A 23168-nucleotide genomic window follows, 5' to 3' on the forward strand; every position below is an offset into this window, starting at 1 on the left:
AGTAGATCGTGTATGCTTGTTTGTTATTGTTTCTTGTAAAATTTACTTTTGTAACTTGTGATCTGATCATTCATGCAACCGTTTGCAAATTTCAACGTTTTAGTGAGTTCCGCTCCAACATTGTTAAGCAGTGTGCTAGTGATCTTGTATTCTTGTTGCAATGTTTCAGTTGGCCAGCATATGAAATTATGAATTATTGGACCTATGTTGCAGCCTGAGTAACTTATCAGACTTCTACAGCAGCCCTTCTGGCAAAAGTTATCCAAGCCGCGGCAAGTGTCTCATCGAGTGACAAGATAAGCAACGAGTGACTAGATCGCTGCCCCATTAATTTCAAGGACCACCTCCAGCACCTCTCGAGGTACCAATACTCATCTTTATTAATTCCTCCATTTCTAATTATAAGATGTTTTAGATATTGCAATATGGACTGCATGCCGATTAAAATGAGTGAATATTGATACAGAAAAGGCTACAAGGCACGACTCCAAGACGGGCAGCTAGTTTCTGTGAAGAGGCTTCATCAGACTGAAGAAGAGTTGGATGACGAAAGAAGATTTCACAGTGAAATGGAAATCTTATCACAGATCCGACAGCGAAGCATCGTCAAAATGTATGGATTCTTCTCCCATCCAGCATATAAATTTCTCATCTATGACTACATTCAGCAGGGAAGCCTCCACGAGACGTTGGAGAATGAGGAACTAGCTAAGAAATCGGATTGGTTGAAGAGAATTGTCGTTGCAAATGATGTCGCTCAAGCAATATCTTATTTCACCATGAATGCAGTCCACCTATAATCCATCGAGATACCACGAGCAAGAACATTTTACTTGACATATCTTTCAAGGATTTTGTCTCAGATTTCGGCAAAACAAGGAATCTTAAGCCCGATTCATCAAAGTGGAATGCACTAGCAGGAATGTATGGCTACATAGCCCCTGGTATATGCTAGTATAACTTTTTTTCACACGTCGAAAGCATTTATATTTGTCCATTTTTTACTATTATAACTAGCAGGTTGACCCGTGCATTTGGGCGGCTACATGTAAAATATACTGTCATATTCATTATTGTTTTCCTACAGAATTTGGCCCGAAAGTCAATTATAATTCAAAATATAGCGAAAAAGGACAATGTTGTGTAAACACTATGGCATTTACTATGGCCATGATCACACACGAATTGAACGGATATTAGAACATGAGAATGTTGGGATTAAGGTCTTATATACCAATGCAAAGAAGAAGAAAAACGTGTGTCCACACTTCATGTTTCATTTCCTCCAAAACTTCTCTGAAATGTCGCATTACATTGAAAGTTTAGGAAGATCTAAGATGGCTATTTCTCTGCTCCCAATGGCCCTGGAATTTCTCCTAGGCAAAACTTCTCATGTGTACCCTACATTTCAATGTTCCAAAAGATTGATTGACAAATGATTAATTGTATTTTTGCATGTGGCTTGACATGGAAACCATTAATTTTATGGTGTACTCTCCCTTGTCCTCTCCAGTTTCTCCCCATCCATCGTTTTCTATCTTCCTGCCAATCATTTTCTGAGATTTTTTTACGAATATCGATAATGTATAATTATGTTAACCCAGGGCTCAACCAAGTGACCTCTTAGTCCTCACATTGTAGTACATTCGAGGGTTGTATACGTTTGATAATGTCATGTCTTCATATGCTTTTGTGCCAACCAATCTTAGTCTTATTGTCTATGTTTTCTGAATAGCGCCTCATCAAATGCAATTGTCAGATTATGCAACTGAATATTGCTAAAACGTTATTTTTCACTCACAATCATCAAAGATGGTAGACTGTTCATTCCATCGCAAATTACTTATCCTCTATGGGTATCTTAGATGATATTGAATAGGTGAATAATAAAATTACTCATGTAATTTTGTTTTTAATCCACATGGTTATTTAAGGCTCAACTTCGTATATAAATAAATTTGATGCATTTATATAAAAAATACTAACTAGTTTGCATATATGCTCTGGTTTTTCATATTACTATTACATAGAGCATCTCCAGCCGCTCGGCCCCGAGGGGCGTGAAATAGCGCCGCATGGGGACGCGTCGGCGAAAATATCATCCTTGGGGGCTCGGGTTCCCAGTGCCCCCCCCCCCAAAGGTCGCCCGAAATGTTTTTAAAAGAAAATAAAGTCGGCCAAAATTCGGCCAAGACCGAGTCAAATTCAAACTAAATTCATAGTTTGCCTTAAAATTTGTACAAAAAAGTAAAATAAAAACATAATTAAACATTAAACTAAACTAAAACTAGAGTACTCCGCCGTCGCCCGCCGCTGCCGCCTTCTATATGCCGAGGAGCTTCTAGAAGTTGGTGTAGTCGCCATCGTAGTTGTTGTCGCCCACTCCACCCCCATCCTTGTTGCACCCCTGCCATGGGTCGTCCTGGCGAACGGGGTTCGAAGTCCCCGGCGCCTCCTCGTCGCTCTCATCAAGGATGACGACGTGCCCTCCTTGCGGTCGCGGCGACGGGCGGTGATCCCCTCCAGGGCGCGGCGCTGGCGCTCCATTTCCTCCCGGACGTAGTCATCCCGCGCCCATTTCAGGGTGTCCTCGTCGTCAGCGGCCATGGCGAGGTGCTCCTGCTTGATGAGGAGGTGCCCCGGCTTCGTCTTCGTCTTGACGAGGCAGGAGGATGTGCCGGGCTCGTTGATGACGATGTCGGCGCTGCACGTGCGCCACCCCAGCGGCGTCTCGTGCATCTCCGGACCAGATCGAGCAGCGTCGCGGCCCTGTCTTTAGGGACCGGACCAGCAATGGCCGAGCTCGTGCTGGACCGAGAGGACCGTGAGGACCGGCCAAAACATGGACAGAGCGTGCTCTAGAGCTCCGGCGACGGCTCATCGAAGTCCAGGATGGATGAAGCTCCAGAAGTTTGAGTTTGAGAGCAAAAGAGGAATATATGATTGTGTTACAAGTGATGTGGTCTATGACTCCTCGTATGATGCTCACGGCATGGATATATACGATTTCTGTTGTGAGAGTTTGAAGGATTTACGGCTGGTGCATATTAAAACTTGGCCAGAAGTAGGACTCTGTGTTCTCCTAGGGAATTGTAAAGCATTGGAGAAGCTTTGCCTTGAGTATGTTTGTGCCCTAAATGACAATGACAATGACATGATTGCATTATCTCGGAGCTGCAGCAACCTTAAAAGCATCTCACTTTGGCTCAACCCGCAGCGCTACTCTAGTGATGTCGGCTATTGTGAAACCAGGACGTCATTTACTTACGCTCTAGCCCTCAACTGTCGTATGCTTCAGATGGTAGACCTCAGCTTTACAGGATGTGCTGCTGACTGGCCATCAGAAATAGGATTCACCCAAGAGGGTTTTCTGGTGCTCATTCAGTCCTGCCCAATCCGTGTTCTCGTGCTCAACAACGCCAACTTCTTTGATGACGAGGGGATGAAGGCCCTCTCATCCTCACCTCATCTGGAGACACTCGAGTTTATATCGTGTCATGCGGTAACTGATGCTGGGATGTGCTTCATTGCGCACACCCCATGTTTGAGTAATCTCACACTTCGGATGTGTCATAACGTTACTGATGTCGGAATGGCTGAACTGGGACGTGCACATAAGGTCTTTGGTTGTCTTGTATTGTGGTAAGGTCTCTCAGCAAGCTGCGCAAGGTGTTGCCAAGTCAGTTCACTACTCCAGCAACCATTCAAATGCCCTTAAAAAGAAAATTGGTCTTGGCGCCTATTGATGAAGTGGTCTCCAAAATTTTCAGTGTGAATTTGCTGCTGAAGCCATTAAGCTATTCAGTGTGCATCATTGGACAAGGTTGTGCATCATCCGACCCAGATTCACCTCTCTGAACTTTTTGTTGCCTTCTACCTTTACTGCAATGATTTTCCTTTATTACAGTCTAGTGACGATCTTTGGGCAGCATCTGGTGAATGAAATTTAATACGTAGTAGGCACCACTTGTGTATTACTATCAATCGTACGTAATTCTGGTTGCCTAATTAATTTCCACTGTCTGTAGCTGTTTCGAAACCGGCATAAGTAGGTCCCAAGATTCCCTGTTTTGCGATGGAGGCACTATATGACCGTTTGGTGTTATTTGTATTATTTAAAAAAATGTCATGAACCCTTGTTTTATTGTGCAAGTGTTTTTGAATACATATATATATATATATGTCTGCTATGTTTCCGTGTCAATTTTGGTATGGATAGTTGTAGTTATAATATTATGTCCAAGTTTCGATGGACATGTACAAAGGCGGCATGCTTGTTTTGTTGATATCAACTCTACTGGAAGATGTCTTTGATTGCTTCTCAAAAGTATAGTGCTAGTTACTAGTAGTATAATTGTATTCCATCTGTTCCTAAATATAAGTCTTTTTAAAGATTTCACTACGGACTACATATGAAGCAAAATGACTGAATCTACATTTTAAAGTATGTCTATATACATCCATATATAGTCCGTAGTGAAATATCTAGAAAGACGTATACTCCCTCTGTACCTAAATAATTGTAGTTGGGAAGAACTAGACTAGTTATTCTCAATTATAATTATTTAGGTACAGAGGGAGTATTTAGGAACGGAGGAAGTAGATGTTTAGAATCTAAAATTGCCTGAAGTTGAGGAACAAGTGAAATCACTGAAGACCTATAACATAGCTGTGTCCTAATTACAGGTAGGTAGTCGCATCATGTCTTTGCTCTGGACGTCCAGCATTCAATGAAAGATTTTGAGGGGTTCTGATTTTTTTAATCCTTTTATTTTAGTAACAAGACAGCTCTACGAAGTTTTTCTGAGAGCGTCGATTCATAAAATGTTTACAGTATATACTCCATCTGTCCCAAATTACTTGTCGCAGAAATGGATGTATCTAGATGTATTTTAGTTCATCTAGATACATCAATTTCTATTCATTTTCATGACAAGTAATTCCGAACGGAAGGAGTACTTGCTAAATTTTCCGAGATTTTAGTGGAGCTGAATGCATATGCTTAGTAAGTTTCCAGAGATTTTTAGTGGAACTGAATGCATATGCTTAGTTTGTAGTGTGTGCACTTCCTGTAAAGCACAAGCTGAGCAATCTTCCTTCAGCCAAACCACCAGCCTTGTGAATTCAGTGCTTGCTTTCTCTAGTCTGTCATGTGTATAAGAGAAGTTGATACCAATTCAACCTAAGAATTTCATCAAAGTTCAACTCAGCTTGTGCCTTCACAGACATGCTAACAACAGTGTGTCCAGCGAACGGCTCCATCGTTCGGCGAATCGTAGTGGTATATGAGGAAAGACACAACGAATCTGTCCATGCAGAAAACGAAGGTGCTGAACATTTATACCGACATCGAACCAACGCGGTAGTACTTAAATTTGAATCCATGTCTGTGCTACTGTGCTGTACATAGTCCCAGTTCTCCCTCATGTCCTGCACAAGCAGAAAAAATCAAGCACCAGGTCAAACAAGCATGATGCATCTGAGATGCTGAGCATGCACAGGTTTCAAACCTCAAGATGATGTCTGTCCATCCATCATATAACAAGATGATAGGCAACAGATGCTCAACAAAAGGCAGTTGTTTCCAAAGCTCACGACCTGATCCATCACATATCATGGCATTGAGCCTCAAATACACAATTTATCAGTTCAGATATACATTCATAATGATCTCATGTATCTCACTACAGGAAAAAACTTATAAGCCGAGTGCCCGAAACTTATAAGCCTATCAACTAGATCATACAACATTTTTCGGCTATGAGCTACCAAATTATGTATGCAAGCGACAGTAAGAATTTAACACTTTTGATTACAAAGGGCATACCTGGGAATATTAATTGGTGTGTTGAATGTTATACGGCAATCAACACGTACAAAAGTGGTAGTGGAAGTTTACCAAGTCAACCACTTGAGCTTGGAACTTTTCTTCAGTCAGTGTCGTCATGAGGCTGCTTGGTTGTATAGGCTTTAAATAAAAATTCCAGAAGTAGCAGCCACTGCCTCATTTTACAAAAGACTTCCAGCAAAACCTCTCTGCCCTGCCCAGGGTTGCTCAAACGCCCAAGGAAGCCCTCCCAGTGAAGGTTGAAAAGGGCCTGGCAATGCCGACGCCGTCCGGGCTATGCGCTCTGGAGGCGGCGGAGACAGGAGATCGAGGGGGGGGGGGGGTTCGCCCCCTCCGCCCCGACTCGCGGGAGCAGGTCGGGCGAGAAGCCAGAAAAGTTATAATGATTCATTCACATCAACCAACGTCGCCAAGTAAAAAATACAGTTTACTGCAACGCATGTGCACCAATGGCTGAAGAAGCAAAGTCAGCTGCTGTCCTGAAAATCCATGGTATATTACACTACAAGTTGATGGAGCGAGAGTCAACTCTGTTTGTTTTGGCCTTGGAAAGACAAAGCCTTCCATGCCACCATGTCCCTAGATAAGATACAAAATGTGTGTAGTAGGTATGCTCGACCGCTCGAACAGCATATATATGTATGTAAGCGCCGCATTGGCTCTTCTTCACAACACACAACTAGACACTGAAGCAATCTTTTAGAGAAGACCTAAAAACAATTTGTCTGTTAGAAGGAGAACTGAAGCCCTTCCCATCTTCTTTTCAGGTGAGCTATGTTAACATGCATGTGTTACCAGCTGGCCTGGATATGCCTTTTATTGTCATCTTTCAGTTTATCCTTCTGTTCTATTACACGACGGCTAATTCGAAAAACTAGGTGAATTTGACCCCTCTCAAAGAATCTCTTCGAGTAATTTTTCCGAGGCCGGGAGAGGGCCGTGGCCCCTGCTGGAATCAACATAGCTCCTCTCCCAAGACTCTGAATTCCTGAGGCTAACTAACAGTAAGCAGGAATGGTTTTGTTCACAGAACAAGTTGTTCACTGTGAATAAAAGTTGTTCACATAACAACCTTTAATTAACTAGGAATGGTTGATATAGTTTCAATTGTCTCTCTCGACCCTACCTTTCTTTGTCCAATTGTGAACTTATGTCGTAAAGTATATGCTATAGATAGGGAAATAAATTTTGTAAAATGTATAGCTGATGTTGAAGGAGCAAAATATTTGCATACAATTACAAATAAATCTCATAATTTGCCACTTGGAAACATAAACATTTGGTTATTGGAATGGATGTACAACACAACCAATGCACGTGGATTCAAATCATCATCACGGACATGAATTTAGGTCTGAAAAAAAAACAATTTCCCTTTCTAGTCCTTTGAAACCAAAGTATTAGTTATCTTTGTAAGGTTGACAAATCATGTATCATAATTAATGGATGTCTTGCACGCTCAAGGTTAAGTAACTCCTTTGAGCACACCAGCCACTGCTATAAGTTCACCAACTTTCATAACCTCCCGACGCTAAGGTGGGGATGCTTTTCCCCGTCCCCTATTAATCATGAAAAGAACAAAGTTGAGTTTGTGGGAATCTTATGAACTTCTTCTGCAGTGGCTAAATTCTAGAGATTTTAAAGGATTTTAATGTAAATCTGGACCTCACCAAAAGTTTCCTTTTTCGACTTATTCACAAAAACAAAACTTCCATGCCTTGGTCGAAGCACTCTTTACGAGTCATGGACAGTAATATGAGTATTGTCTCCATATTTGTTTTATGCTACCGATTGCCTTTTTAAACAAAGGTGTCAATTTAGTTTTGACCATGTCATGTTTACTTATATATTCTCCAGCCAAAGAATATGCAACCATTATTGCGCCTTGGCCTCGGTCTCGCACTGCTTGCAGTTGCAGCACAATACGCCACTGGAACTGTGGCTCCAGGTTCAGAGTGCCGAAGGTGGTGTGGCGATGTTGAGATACCATACCCATTTGGTATTGATCCAGGGTGCTCGTTGGGAGAAGACTTTGACATCAGTTGCAAGGTCCAAGATGGCATTAGGAAGCCATTCAAGTACACCTTGGAGGTGCTCAGCATCTCCTTGACTAACAGCACAGCCCGGGTGTTAAATAACATCATGGGGTACTGCTACAACAACTCCACCACGAGCATGGAGGAATTCGGCAATTCCATGGATGTCGGCGAAATCAGTCCTTCTCCTTCTTTTCCCTACCGTCTCTCTGATGTCCACAACAAGTTCACCGTCATTGGGTGCAATGCCCTCGCCTTCATGAGCGACACTGATGACACGGGAACAGGCTACCAAGCCTATGGCGTCGCATCGTGCCGTGGTCTGACAGACTTAGTGGACGGATCCTGCTCCGGTATCGGCTGCTCCCAGACTACGATACCGAAGAAGATGCGCAACTACTATACAGATTTCTTGAAGTCAGTCAACACAAGTAAAATTTGGGAGTTCAACCCGTGCAGCTATGCGGTGCTGATGGAGACAACAAGATTCAACTTTAGCACTTCGTACATAAGCAATACCGTGTTCAATGACACATACCTTGGTCGGGTGCCTATGGTGGTTGATTGGGCTATAAGAAATGTGAGTTCATGTGAAGCTGCCCAACGAAATAACACGAGTACTTATGCATGTCTGAGCAGCAGCAGCAAGTGTGTGAATTCCACCAACGATCTAGGGTACACATGCAGTTGTATCCCTGGGTATGACGGCAACCCTTATCTTCTAGATGGATGCACAGGTATGCTACTAATTAAGTTTCTATGGATGCCATTAAATTGTGTCCTTAAATTTTATACAAACCAAATTCTATCTGTACCTAAATAATTGTTGTTGAGAAGAACTAGTTTAGTTCTCCCCAACAACAATTATTTAGGTACGGAGGGAGTAATATTAATTTTTGCTAATTTAATGTAGATGTCAACGAATGCAAGGATCATCCATGTCCTTCGGATGGTTTTTGCCACAATACTGATGGAGGGTACTGGTGTTCTTGCGGACAAGGGAAAGTTTTTGCGTACAAAAGCAATACATGCAACCCTGACACCAGATTTATAATAGGTAACACCCAAATACACGAGATCACCATCTAAACTATTTAACTTTGTATGCATTTAGTTCAGAGTAAAAATCTTTTGATACAAAGCAATTGTTGCCTGATAGTGTACTTTGCACCTCCAATCTAAAAATTGTTTAGTTGGTACCCTCAAGTGAATAATGTTAAAACAGCTGGCATACTTACGTGAGAAAGTGCAGAACCAAGCCTAGATTTATCATATAAACACACATTGACATATTGATTCAATACCCACTATATTTTGTATGCATTTAGTTCAGAGTAAAAATCTTTTGATACAAAGAAATTGTTGCCTGATAGTGTACTTTGCACCTCCAATCTAAAAATTGTTTAGTTGGTACCCTCAAGTGAATAATGTTAAAACAGCTGGCATACTTACGTGAGAAAGTGCAGAACCAAGCCTAGATTTATCATATAAACACACATTGACATATTGATTCAATACGCACTATATTTTGTATGCATTTAGTTCAGAGTAAAAATCTTTTGATACAAAGAAATTGTTGCCTGATAGTGTACTTTGCACCTCCAATCCAAAAATTGTTTAGTTGGTACCCTCAAGTGAATAATGTTAAAACAGCTGGCATACTTACGTGAGAAAGTGCAGAACCAAGCCTAGATTTATCATATAAACACACATTGACATATTGATTTAATACGCACTATATTTGGGTCAGTTGTGAAAAACCACTCCAACAAGGTCTCTACCCAAGCTCCTATTGCAGAGTGGGCCAAACCCCTATTGTAGTGAGGTCGAAGGCCCCTAGAGACCCTATCGTAGCCCCACAACTAAGGCCTTTTCCCCCGAGCTCCTACTGACATGAACAAGAGGCGGGAAGGTGCGGGAAGCCCTTAATGGCAACGCTTGGATTCTCAACATCAAACCCTCCATCGTTATCTCCATCAAGCACATCTGTCAGTTCTTCACCCTTTGGACTATGCTCAGCGACGTCCATCTGGATGACCTTGCCTAAGATATCATTGTTTGGAAACACACAAACGGAGGGGGGGGGGGACTGCTCTACAGCCTTGGCCTACAAAGCCCAATTCCTTGGCTTGGTCTTCTCCCCCATGGAGAAGATGATATGGAGGGTTCGCGCGGCCACCAAAAGCCAAGTTCTTTGCGTGGCTGGCTATCCAGGATCATATTTGGACCGCGGACAGACTGGAGAAAAGAGGTTGGCCAAACTGTGGCATCTGCCCCCTTTGCAAGCGTGAGCAAGAAAGTGGACCTCACATAATCTTCAAATATCGCTACACGCTCACGCTTTGGAACTTGGTCAGGGAGAAATTTGGCCTCCATCATCTTGATACCTTGAGTTGGCACCTCGAGGATTCCGTGCTGAACTGGTGGGTTCGCAAGACTGACTCGGGGGGTCCCCAATTGGAAGGCAATCTCTTCCCTCGCCATGCTTATCTCATGGACGGTGTGGAAGGAGAGAAATACTCGGGTCTTCCGGCACAAGAGTGCCCCACCTCTCATCCTTTTAAACAACATGGATCAAGAGGCAAACCTCTCGATCACCAGAGGGGCAAAGAAATTGGGTATCCTTGTCACACACGAGTAGTCCCGCGTGCCATGCACGGATGATCCGCTTGTAAATCTTTTGCCTCTGTTCAAAAAAAAAAGAGGCGGGAAGGAATTTTCCTTCGTCATCCACTGCTCCTCTCATGCATCAAAAAAAATTGGGAGAAGACTTTGTAAATTCAAACTTCCATGTTTCAAAAAAATCTGAAAAAAATATGGAAGTATACAAGGATGAAATGTATTTGTGTGCAAAAATTCAGGATGAAATACTTTAAGATGCGACCTGTGCAAAAAGAATAAATTCATGACTTTTGAGATGAATAGTATCATGTGTTAATAAGCCAAAGATTTGTCTTTCTTACACAGCCCTCGTTTCAATGTATTTCATCCTGAAAATTTACACACACGTGTGTTATGCCTCCATCTATATCTGTAACTTTTTTTCAGAACTTTTTGAAATGTAAAAATATGATTTTTGATGAATTTTGGATTTTTTTTAAAAACCGACCTCCAGGCCGAGCTCCGAACAGCATTTTCGTGAAAAATGGCTATTTCCGAAGTTGGAGGCTTTTTTGGTGCTGAAAACGTATGGGCCATTGCTAGTTGGCCTTTGCCGGCTGTTTTTGGGGCTATTGCAGGAGTTGCTCGAGAGGGAATCCCATGCATTGACTTTTACTTTTGCGACATAAGCATGCCACTTGTGGGCCCATGGTTGACCAAACCAAACCTTACCCAAAGGGGTTCAGTGATATGGTATTTGGGCTTGAAGGCACGAACTAGACGATTTTCAATGAGGGTGTGCAAAGTAGACTCAAGCAAATAACACAAGAAATAGAGTTATCAAAAAATAAAACAAATAGACCAACATATATCACGTATGTTTTACTATTTCTCCATCTTCGTCTAACAAAAATGCTATCTCATATGATATTATTGTGCAGGAGTTACAATAGGATTATTTGGCCTGATGGTTATTATCATGGCAACTATCTTCTGGGGACAAATGATATGTCAAAAGAGGAAATTGAGTAAAGTCAAGCAGGAGTATTTTCGCCAGCATGGAGGTGTGCTTCTGTTTGATAAGATGAAATCAGAGAAAGGTCTTGCCTTCACGGTATTTTCAGAAGACGAGCTTATACATGCCACTAACAACTTTGACAATAGCAGAATACTTGGAAGAGGAGGGCATGGAACAGTTTATAAAGGGATAATGAAGGACAAGATGCCGGTTGCAATTAAAAGATGTGGATTAGTTGACGAAAGGCAAAAGAAAGAATTTGGACAAGAGATCATTATTTTGTCCCAAATCAATCACAAGAACATAGTGAAACTCTTGGGTTGTTGCCTTGAGGTTGAAGTTCCAATTCTAGTATATGAGTTTGTCCTAAACGGTACACTATTCGAGCTTATCCATGGAGAGAACCGCCTGCTGAAAATCTCCTTCAGCACTCTCTTAAGAATTGCTCATGAAGCAGCCGAAGGACTCAGCTTCCTGCATTCGTACGCGTCTCCTCCAATAATTCATGGTGATGTGAAAAGTTCCAACATCCTGCTTGACAATAACTATATGGCCAAAGTGTCAGACTTTGGAACCTCCATACTAGCCCCATCTGACAAAGAGCAGTTTGTCACAATAGTTCAAGGTACTTGTGGTTACCTTGATCCTGAATACATGCAAACATGTCAGCTAACAGACAGAAGTGATGTGTACAGTTTCGGAGTTATCCTTTTAGAGATCCTGACAGGCCAGTTGCCACTAAAGCTCGAGGGGTCTGAGACGCAAAGAAGCTTGTCATCAGTTTTCTTGTCTGCTATGAAGAAGAATAATCTAGATGATGTGTTGGCCAGCCATGTGAAAGGCCAAGAGAGCATGGAATTGCTGACCGGACTTGCAGACCTGGCAAAGAAATGCCTAGATATGCATGGCATCAATAGACCCTCCATGAAAGAGGTTGCCGATGAGCTCAACAAACTGAGGAAGCTTTCACTGCATCCTTGGTTACAGCTTGACATGGAGACGGATGCAGAAAGCCTTCTTGGTGGAGAGTCAACAAGTGGTCATGAAATAGAATTAAGTGGGTATACTATTATAGGAGAAAACGAGAACCAACCTATAAACACAAAAGGTTCTTGTTATGCTAAGTGATTAACACCTGCGAAATATCCATTAAAGGATGTGCAAAGTTCTTCACAAACATTCCTTTCTAAACATTTTTCTCCTAGCATTTGCAACAGGATCTTGTTAAAGTTTGCACTTTATTTTCTAGTTAGTACTGTTGCATCAGTGTGTATTTAATTCGATCCATGTAGTTCTCACGAACTGCTATCTATAAAAATATTTAAAATATATCCAGGGAAGGAGCCAGGATTTATCCATAGGGGGCAAAGACATTGACACAAAATATATTTTTTCCTTAGGTTAACCCGCTTTTCACTAACTTTTTAATAGAATTAACCTGCATGGTACTGTGATAAGAGGAAAGAGAGATAACAAATCTGAGCACTGATAGAAAGACAACGACACAAGACATGTAGATTAATGAAATTTTATTTTTGCCATATATAATTTATTGATTAGGAGCTTGCATGTCAACTAAAATAATTATGGTCAGGCTATTACCTTGGCTCTTGGAATAATTATTATCAGATATCATGTATTAAGAAATTTTAAATGTCTGAAATTAAATAATCTCGCTTACCTCATGGCATCAATGGAAGTCTTTAGCCTTAGTTAGGATTAGGCTTGTTCGCTTCATCAGATTGCACGGTAGTGTCATTTTAGAGAACTTGAACCAACTGGTTTGAAAAAATAATGAATCGATCCATCTCTCTTCATCTCTACACAAGCACAAATAAATAACTAAGAATGTTATAATTGTTCATTAATGCCTATAGTTTGTATGATTATACTTCTATATATAGTTTTTAAAGGCACAAAGTAATCTGATGTGAAAACAAATTACCTTGTTTTCCTTTGTGTTGTTGTCGCTCAACCGTTGTGGTCCAGGCTGCCGACAACTTTTTCCCTGGTAGTGGTAAGGTACCGCTTGATCCCATGTGCTTCGCAAAATTCCGTGAATTCACGAGACTTGGACTCAACCCCCCCCCCCCCCACCCCCACCCCCCCATCGGTGCGGAGGGCCTTCAGCTTGGCTTCGGATTCTACCTCGGCCGCCATCTTTACTTTCCTGAAATCTTGCAAAGCTTGATCCTTCGTCTTCAACAACACAATCCACATGTATTTGCTGAAGACGTTGACGATGAGCAAGAAGTATTTGTTCCCAACTGGGGTAGCCGGTGTAATGGGTCCACACAAGTCTCCATGGACCAACTCAAGAGATTTACTTGCTCTAAAGTTTCCCTCTCTCGGGAACGAGGCCCGCCTTTGTTTCCCAACAAGGCAACCGTCGCACACTTGCTCAACATGATCAATGCACGGTAGGCCACGTACCATCTCCTTCTATCCAAGTTGCCGAAGAGCCTGGAAATTTAGATGACCGTAGCGCTCGTGCCACTTCCATGCCGAATCCTCCATGCTTGACAAGAGACATACTCGATCCACACGATCCAAGTTGAGGATGTAGTCGATCCACACGATCCAAGTTGAGGATGTAGAGTCTGTTTGGCGACCTCTGCACCTTCATGATCAGCATCCTCTGACGGTCATACCCCCATAGATAGCCATCTTCAAGCACAATCTTGCAACAACGCTCCTCGAGCTGGCCAAGACTAATGCCGTTGCTCTTTAACTTGGGAATATATTACACATCTGTGAGAACCTTGTCACCGACGTCATCAGCTCAAATAGGACAATGCCTCGCCCTATTATGTCAACGGTCCGCCCGTCATCGAACCGAACCGTGCCTCCAACCGAGAGATTTAGCTCAAAAATTGGTCCTTGTCGCCGGTCATGTGTTGCTTGCTCCCGTGTCGAGGTACCACACGTGCCTTGCCGTGTTCATCCTCTTCTTGTCATGAAGGTAAACCTTCTCTTCGTCGAGCGTGACAACCTCGGTAGTCGGCGCCTCCGGAGCTGGACCATCCTCGTCCATAAGTTCACATACTTCGACCATGAGCATCATATCGCTATCATCGCCTCCCTTGGCCATGAGAGCTCTTTCCTTCGGTGGATTCTTGCAATCAGACTTGAAGTGATCGAGGATTCCACAATTGTGACACCTTACTTTTTTATGTCAAAATTTCTCCTTGGTTTTCTAGCCTTATCTTCCTGTCCAACGAGGTCCGTTTTTGCTGGGTTTTGCTTCTCCTTTGCTTTACTCTTGCTCGTGGATCCACCTTGCTTTCCTTTCGATAGGGCCATCCATTGCGCCATTGTAAGCATGAGATGCTCACTCTCTTTCGAATTGCCAAAGCTGAGACGAATTCTCTCGTCGTGGGCCTTGAACCTTCCGACGAGATCCTCGTCCGTGAGAGTGTTCAGGTCGAGACATTGCTCGATCGACGTGACAATCTGGATGTAGCGTGCCGGTGCGGCATGCAAAAATCATCGGACGATCGCAACTTCTTCTAGGGTTAAGCCATAGGCGTGTATGCCGTTGACGAGGGTCTTGAGATAGGCGGCAAACTGATCAACCGTCTCGCTTTCCTCCATCTTCAGGAACTCGTAGCTTCTCATCAGGGACTGAAGGTGTGCTTCCTTGACACAGTCATGACCCTGGTGCAGGATCTTGATGGTCTCTCATGCCTCCTTCGCCGTTTTCTTTCCGACGAGGTGCTGCAGCACATCCTTCGGCATGGCGGAGTAGATCGCCGTTAACGCCTGACGATCTGTCCGGTACTTCGTCGCGCCCTTCGCGTACTCGGCGCCGCCGAGATCGACAGCTTCACAGAACTCCGCTCCCTCCATCGCGACCTCCATGTTCATCGCCCATAGTGCGTAGTCCTCTTGATCCAGACGGGGGAACTGTGACCCCCAACCATCGGCATCGGTGCTTTAGCTCCCACCACAACGATATCCTTGCTCAGGTTCGACATGATCCTTCGATTACTTTCCGAAGAACACGTCAATAAACCAAGCTCTAGATACCAATTGTTGGATACAGGCCCAACTCGACGAGTACTTTCCGTCGAGACGATCTGGTACGATGCAGCCACAAGGAGCAAGCAAGCACACTGCACACTAGCTGGATACTCACGTAATTGTTGGATACTCACGTAACGCTAGCTAGCTAGCTTAATCGATCTAGACTTGCATAACTCGACTAAACACAAAAGATTTGATGGCTAAACCAAGTACGTGTCGCACCTGTTTGTGTATTGCTTTGATCAGCATGTATGCGTACGCATATCAATAGCCAATGCACACACATGTGCATGTTTCCAGCCAAGTATGCCCGCATAGACATATCAGCAGGCAGTGTATGGGCACATGCATATCCAAAGATTGTAATATTCCTGAAGATTAAAGTCCAAGACAAAATCATGACGAAGAAGAAAATCAAAAAAGAAGACAATGCCACCTCTATTGGCAGCCAAGACACGGTGTGCAAACCTCTCCAACATGCACTCAATACCCTAGAAAGAAGGGCTATAATGGCTACAAAGCCTATAAAGCCTAAAAGGCCTAAAAACTAGGTGCATGATGGACAAGAAGAAAGAAGCAAGAAATAATAGAGGAGCCTTCTCCCGGAAGCCATCCAAAAGGTGCTCTCTTGCCTATAAAAGGAGGAGCCTTGCTGCGAAGACAGACACGAGACGGAGAAGAACCAGCCACAGATAGAGCACAGAGTTGCAACTCAGCTAGCAAGCTCTTTGCTCAGTAGTAGTAGTAGTAGTAGTAGTAGTACTTCCTCATCGTATAATAAAGAGCTACAATATTTAAAGCATTTGTAAGCTCGCGAAGGTAGTTAGAAGGTAATTTCTTTACCCTTGTGTAAACCCTTCGGGGGTTCCCGAAAGGGAAAACCATATGTAAATTATGTTGTGGAAATGATGTAGTTTCGTGTTTTCACTTGGTATTTTATTTTTGAATTTATGGAACGAGTTCTTATGCTAGGGATCCTATAGGAGAAAACTCTGCCGGTAGTTCTCTGTGTAGCCTTTTATGGCATATGAATGAGAACCTTATGGCCGTAGAGAAGTGTTCCCTTTGGGTGGAACTGCCTGGGAAGACGATAGGAATTTACTCCATCAATTTGCAACTAAAACATCAAGTGAACGAACTTAGCTACATCTGAAACAACATAATGATAAATATGGTGAGTACTGAGTAGGATATTACACCACTGCGTACACCTCAGTCGTCTTGTTGGCCTCGACAGCCCCTCAAAGATCATGTAATATAAGCGAAATAATTTAAAAACACTTCGTATTAAAAATAATATAAAATAAATAAATAAGTTTGTATTTACTCGTATACGTAATCACATATATCAACATTAAAACTTGAATTTATAACTTTATATTGTTTTTAATACGAAGTGTTTTTAAATTATTTCGCTTATATTTCATGATCTTTGAGGGCTGTCGAGGCCAACAAGACGACTGAGGTGTACGCAGTGGTGTAATATCCTACTCAGTACTCACCATATTTATCATTATATTGTTTCAGATGTAGCTAAGTTCGTTCACTTGATGTTTTAGTTGCAAATTTATGGAGTAAATTCCTATCGTCTTCCCAGGCAGTTCCACCCAAAGGGAACACTTCTCTACGGTCATAAGGTTCTCATTCAAATGCCATAAAAGGCTACACAGAGAACTACCGGCAGAGTTTTCTCCTATAGGATCCCTAGCATAAGAACTCGTTCCATAAATTTAAAAATAAAATACCAAGTGAAAACACGAAACTACATCATTTCCACAACATAATTTACATATGGTTTTCCCTTTCGGGAATCCCCGAAGGGTTTACACAAGGGTAAAGAAATTACCTTCTAACTACCTTCGCGAGCTTACAAATGCTCTAAATATTGTAGCTCTTTATTACACGATGAGGAAGTACTACTACTACTACTACTACTACTACTACTACTACTACTGCTGAGCAAAGAGCTTGCTAGCTGAGTTGCAACTTTGTGCTCTATCTGTGGCTGGTTCTTTTCTGTCTGGTGTCTCTCTTCGCAGCAAGGCTCCTCATTTTATAGGCAAGAGAGCACCTCTTGGATGGCTTCCGGGAGAAGGATCCTCTATTATTTCTTCCTTCTTTCTCCTTGTCCATCATGCACCTAGTTTTTAGGCCTTCTAGGCTTTATAGGCTTTGTAGCCATTATAGCCCTTCTTTCTAGGGTATTGAGTGCATGTTGGAGAGGTTTGCACACCGTGTCTTGGCTGCCAATGGAGGTGGCATTGTCTTCTTTTTTGATTTTCTTCTTCGTCATGATTTTGTCTTGGACTTTAATCTTCAGGAATATTACAATCTTTGGATATGCATGTGCCCGTACACTGCCTGCTGATATGTCTATGCGGGCATACTTGGCTGAAAACAAGCACATGTATGTGCATTGGCTATTGATATGCGTACGCATACATGCTGCATTTTTTTTAATCTTAGTGTATATTGATATGAAATATCAATTATATGGGCAGGGAAGACCCCCCTCAAAAAAAATGAAGCATGTATGCGTACGCATATCAATAGCCAATGCACACACATGTGAATGTTTCCAGCCAAGTATGCCCGCATAGACATATCAGCAGGCAGTGTACGGGCACATGCATAACCAAAGATTGTAATATTCCTGAAGATTAAAGTCCAAGGCAAAATCATGACGAAGAAGAAAATCAAAAAATAAGACAATGCCACCTCCATTGGCAGCCAAGACACAGTGTGCAAACCTCTCCAACATGCACTCAATACCCTAGAAAGAAGGGCTATAATGGCTACAAAGCCTATAAAGCCTAGAAGGCCTAAAAACTAGGTGCGTGATGGACAAGGAGAAAGAAGGAGGAAATAATAGAGGAGCCTTCTCCCAGAAGCCATCCAAGAGGTGCTCTCTTGCCTATAAAAGGAGGAGCCTTGCTGCGAAGAGAGACACCAGACGGAGAAGAACCAGCCACAGATAGAGCACAGAGTTGCAACTCAGCTAGCAAGCTCTTTGCTCAGTAGTAGTAGTAGTAGTAGTAGTAGTAGTAGTAGTAGTAGTAGTAGTAGTAGTAGTAGTAGTACTTCCTCATCGTGTAATAAGAGCTACAATATTTAGAGCATTTGTAAGCTCGCGAAGGTAGTTAGAAGGTAATTTCTTTACCCTTGTGTAAACCCTTCGGGGGTTCCCGAAAGGGAAAACCATATGTAAATTATGTTGTGGAAATGATGTAGTTTCGTGTTTTCACTTGGTATTTTATTTTTGAATTTATGGAACGAGTTCTTATGCTAGGGATCCTATAGGAGAAAACTCTGCCGGTATTTCTTTGTGTAGCCTTTTATGGCATTTGAATGAGAACCTTATGGCCGTAGAGAAGTGTTCCCTTTGGATGGAACTGCCTGGGAAGACAATAGGAATTTACTCCATAAATTTGCAACTAAAACATCAAGTGAACGAACTTAGCTACATCTGAAACAACATAATGATAAATATGGTGAGTACTGAGTAGGATATTACACCACTGCGTACACCTCAGTCGTCTTGTTGGCCTCGACAGCCCCTCAAAGATCCTGTAATATAAGCGAAATAATTTAAATACGAATCAGATGTAAGCGAAGTGTTTTTAAATTATTTCGCTTATATTACAGGATCTTTGAGGGGCTGTCGAGGCCAACAAGACGACTGAGGTGTACGCAGTGGTGTAATATCCTACTCAGTACTCACCATATTTATCATTATGTTGTTTCAGATGTAGCTAAGTTCGTTCACTTGATGTTTTCGTTGCAAATTTATGGAGTAAATTCCTATCGTCTTCCCACGCAGTTCCACCCAAAGGGAACACTTCTCTACGGCCATAAGGTTCTCATTCAAATGCCATAAAAGGCTACACAGAGAACTACCGGCAGAGTTTTCTCCTATAGGATCCGTAGCATAAGAACTCGTTCCATAAATTCAAAAATAAAATACCAAGTGAAAACACGAAACTACATCCTTTCCACAACATAATTTACATATGGTTTTCCCTTTCGGGAACCCCCGAAGGGTTTACACAAGGGTAAATAAATTACCTTCTAACTACCTTCGCGAGCTTAGAAATGCTCTAAATATTGTAGCTCTTTATTACACGATGAGGAAGTACTACTACTACTACTACTACTACTACTGAGCAAAGAGCTTGCTAGCTGAGTTGCAACTCTGTACTCTATCTATGGCTGGTTCTTCTCCGTCTGGTGTCTCTCTTCGCAGCAAGGCTCCTCCTTTTATAGGCAAGAGAGCACCTCTTGGATGGCTTCCGGGAGAAGGCTCCTCTATTATTTCTTCCTTCTTTCTCCTTGTCCATCATGCACCTAGTTTTTAGGCCTTCTAGGCTTTATAGGCTTTGTAGCCATTATAGCCCTTCTTTCTAGTGTATTGAGTGCATGTTGGAGAGGTTTGCACACCGTGTCTTGGCTGCCAATGGAGGTGGCATTGTCTTCTTTTTTGATTTTCTTCTTCGTCATGATTTTGTCTTGGACTTTAATCTTCAGGAATATTACAATCTTTGGATATGCATGTGCCCGTACACTGCCTGCTCATATGTCTATGCGGGCATACTTGGCTAGAAACATGCACATGTGTGTGCATTGGCTATTGATATGCGTACGCATACATGCTGCATTTTTTGAGGGGGGTCTTCCCTGCCCATATAATTGATATTTCATATCAATATACACTAAGATTCTAGATTACTATCAGCATTCAGTCGGAGTATATGTCCTCCGCGCCCGAATAATTGATAGTAATATCAATTCAAATTCAGTGACATTTGAAGTTGGGTTTTATTCAGGTGGCTGCCCATGCCCTGCGATATCCATATGATCGTCATCTAAGAGATGGAAATCATACTCCGTATCACATTCTTTCTTTATATCTTCAAATCTTATTTTCATTTCAACCCTTATTTCTTCTAATATCTCTTTCTTTAATTCTTTCTTCATTATTTTTGACAATTCTTCAAATCTTTTGTCCATTTCTTGATCTATATATTCACTATCCAAAGGGTCTAGGCCCTTCAGAAGGCATTCTTTATATGTATAATTTTTTGGAGAACCTTCTTCCTTTATATTCTTTCCTGATGATTCTCCCTTGGTAATTTTAAATATTGGCATATTAGATGCGTTGTTATCTGCATTCTTTCTCTTATGGATATAATCTTTAGCCTTGGGGTCAATATAATAGTTTTCCCCTATCATTTTTCTTGCCCAAAACAAGGCCTCATCAATACTTTCATATTTTTTGAATGTTAGGTCTTGTCCCATTCGTTTTGCATCTAGTTTCTCTATCATGATGTCTTCCCATGTCAAATATATTCCGGGTTTATTTCCGTCAAACAAAACATATAATATTTCTCCTTTTTGTATTTCAGCCCTTTCTAGTTTTGTCGCCTTCATATTCATTTGGTTAAAATATTCTGCCAAGCTATTTAGAAATAGCATATATCCTTTTTCATCTCTCTTATTGGTATATTGGAACCAGAAATTATCCAGTATGCACCTCTGAATTTCATCAAGCTTGATATGGGCCTTTGGCTTGAAATTGAAGGTATTTGGCTGAAATATCTTCAGCCTGTTCTCCTCCCCAAAGAAGAAGAATTCGTCCCTGGTGGGGAATAATCCTTTCTTCATTTCTGCAAATTTGATGCACGAGAAAATATGTCAGGTAAAGTATTATCTTTTCCCTTAATATGCTCAAAAATAACTTTATAACCATTCCCAGCTATGGTGTCTTCAAATAAGACCCATCTTCTGGTTGAACTTTTCTTACTATTAATTTTATTATAATATCGACATATGGCTTCACAATCAGTTCGCACTGTAAATTCTTTGAATCCTAGATATAACCTAAAAGCATTTATTGCATTTACAACTGCAAGGATTTCTCTATCAATATTATTTACCGTTTTTAACTTGTAACTTCCTGAAGCATATCTACATATTTTTTTCATCTGCTTTTGGGGAATATTTATTAGGTTTTTGTTTTAATATAGCACCCCATCCTACTTTAGATGCATCTGTTTCAATAATAAAATAATTATCTTCTAGAGGCAATTCTAGGGGCTTTAAATTCTTGACTTTTTTTTTGATGGCCTTTACTAATTTTATATCTTCAGAATTAAAATATCTCTGACCATTCTTTCTTAATTTAGCATATAAAGGTCCGGCTAGCTTTGCTAGGTTATCTATGTAATTTCTTGCATAGTTTACAATTCCTAAGAATTGTTGTAGAACTTTTTTATCACTCATATTATCAGGAAACTCTAAAATTTTCTTTGCAATGTGTTCTTGCAAATATATTTTTCCTTCTCCTATTTCATGACCAAGGAAATTTATTCTTTCTTTACAAATTTCCATCTTCTTTTTTGATAATATGAGCCCATTTTGTTCTACCTTGCGAAAGAACACTTCGAGATGGGCTATATGCTCTTTATATGATTTTGAGAATACTAACAAATCATCTACGTATACTAATATAAAGGCCTGGTTCTCATTAAATATATTTTGCATTTTCCTTTGAAATAGTGCAGGTGCATTCTTTAGACCCAATGGCATTATTAGCCATTCATAATGGCCTTGTGGACAAGTAAAGGCAGTCCATGGAATGGATTCTTCGGCCATTTTCACTTGCCAAAACCCTGCTTTTAAGTCAAATTTAGAGAAAAATTTGCTTCCTTGTATTCTATTGATCCATTCCTGTTTATTAGGTATGTTGTATGCATCATCTACCGTATTATCATTAAGCTTTTTAAAGTTAATTACCATTCTGGATTTACCTCTCACCTCTTCAGCATGATTTCTCACTATAAAAGCAGCAGACCTATGAGGACTTCTACTTTCTCTAATTGCTTTTAATTTTAATAATTCCTCAATATGCATTTTGAACTCTTCAATATCTTTAGGAGTAGCTTCTATTGGCCCTGACTTAATGATATAGTCTGGATTTATAATATTTATTTTTCAAACTACAGAGTTCCTTTCCCAATGTTTCATCGGTATTTCCCCTATAATTTGTATGTTTTCTAATCTTTGCACTATCTTATCTATATCTTTTTTGGATTTTATGTCTCTGTACCAATTTGGTGAAAATGATTGTAATGCTATGCATTCTGTACTTGTATTTTCTATATGATATTCTTCTATGGTCTCACTAAGTTCTTCATCTTTACAGAATTCAAGGGCTACCTCTGGACTTGTACTATATTCTCCATCCAAATTAGATATCTCTACATTTTGCAAAGCTTTTCTTTGCTTTCTTACTTCAGATATGTATGGGAGATTATCTTGATAAGGGATAAATGTAACCCCTTCTTCATGTATAATTGTAGTTTGTAAAGACTGTTGTAAAAACCTTAACCCTATTATCATGTCATCGTTTATTACTGATAAATCTCTTATTGTAATTTCATCTACTATATATTTCGTGCCATTTATGTATGCTTCAATATTATATGCTAACTGGTTGTGGATTTTCTTTATTCCTGACATATCGGTAGATACTTCAGCTTTATTATTATCTATAGTTTCAACTATTTCTGGACATCTCATGAAATATTTATCATGTATGATGTTCTTTGTGCAACCCGTATCTAGTAGCGCTAACACTTTA

At 41.0% G+C, this 23168-nt stretch overlaps 1 protein-coding gene and 1 pseudogene across 1 annotated transcript; both read left to right on the top strand.

Moving 5' to 3' along the window:
* The first annotated feature begins 2896 nt into the window (after positions 1 to 2896).
* On the top strand, positions 2897 to 3746 carry LOC123403352 (annotated as a pseudogene).
* Positions 3747 to 7690: 3944 nt separating this feature from the next.
* Positions 7691 to 12771, top strand: LOC123403364 (putative wall-associated receptor kinase-like 16). The gene is made up of 3 exons (XM_045097306.1): positions 7691 to 8621; positions 8798 to 8941; positions 11427 to 12771. Exons 1-3 carry the CDS (start codon positions 7715 to 7717, stop codon positions 12629 to 12631), a joined length of 2256 nt encoding a protein of 751 aa, XP_044953241.1. The 5' UTR covers positions 7691 to 7714; the 3' UTR covers positions 12632 to 12771.
* The last annotated feature ends 10397 nt before the right edge of the window (positions 12772 to 23168 follow it).

The sequence above is a fragment of the Hordeum vulgare genome, chromosome 1H, assembly GCF_904849725.1.
Source record: "Hordeum vulgare subsp. vulgare chromosome 1H, MorexV3_pseudomolecules_assembly, whole genome shotgun sequence".
Lineage (NCBI taxonomy): Eukaryota > Viridiplantae > Streptophyta > Magnoliopsida > Poales > Poaceae > Hordeum > Hordeum vulgare.

What these genes read in the sequence shown, in the direction of transcription:
- LOC123403364 (XM_045097306.1), top strand. Translation starts at nt 7,715, where the DNA reads ATGCAACCATTATTGCGCCTTGGCCTCGGTCTCGCACTGCTTGCAGTT. An exon ending in TCTTCTAGATGGATGCACAG is followed by an intron (nt 8,622 to 8,797) that starts GTATGCTACTAA and finishes AATTTAATGTAG; the next exon opens with ATGTCAACGAATGCAAGGAT. An exon ending in TGACACCAGATTTATAATAG is followed by an intron (nt 8,942 to 11,426) that starts GTAACACCCAAA and finishes ATTATTGTGCAG; the next exon opens with GAGTTACAATAGGATTATTT.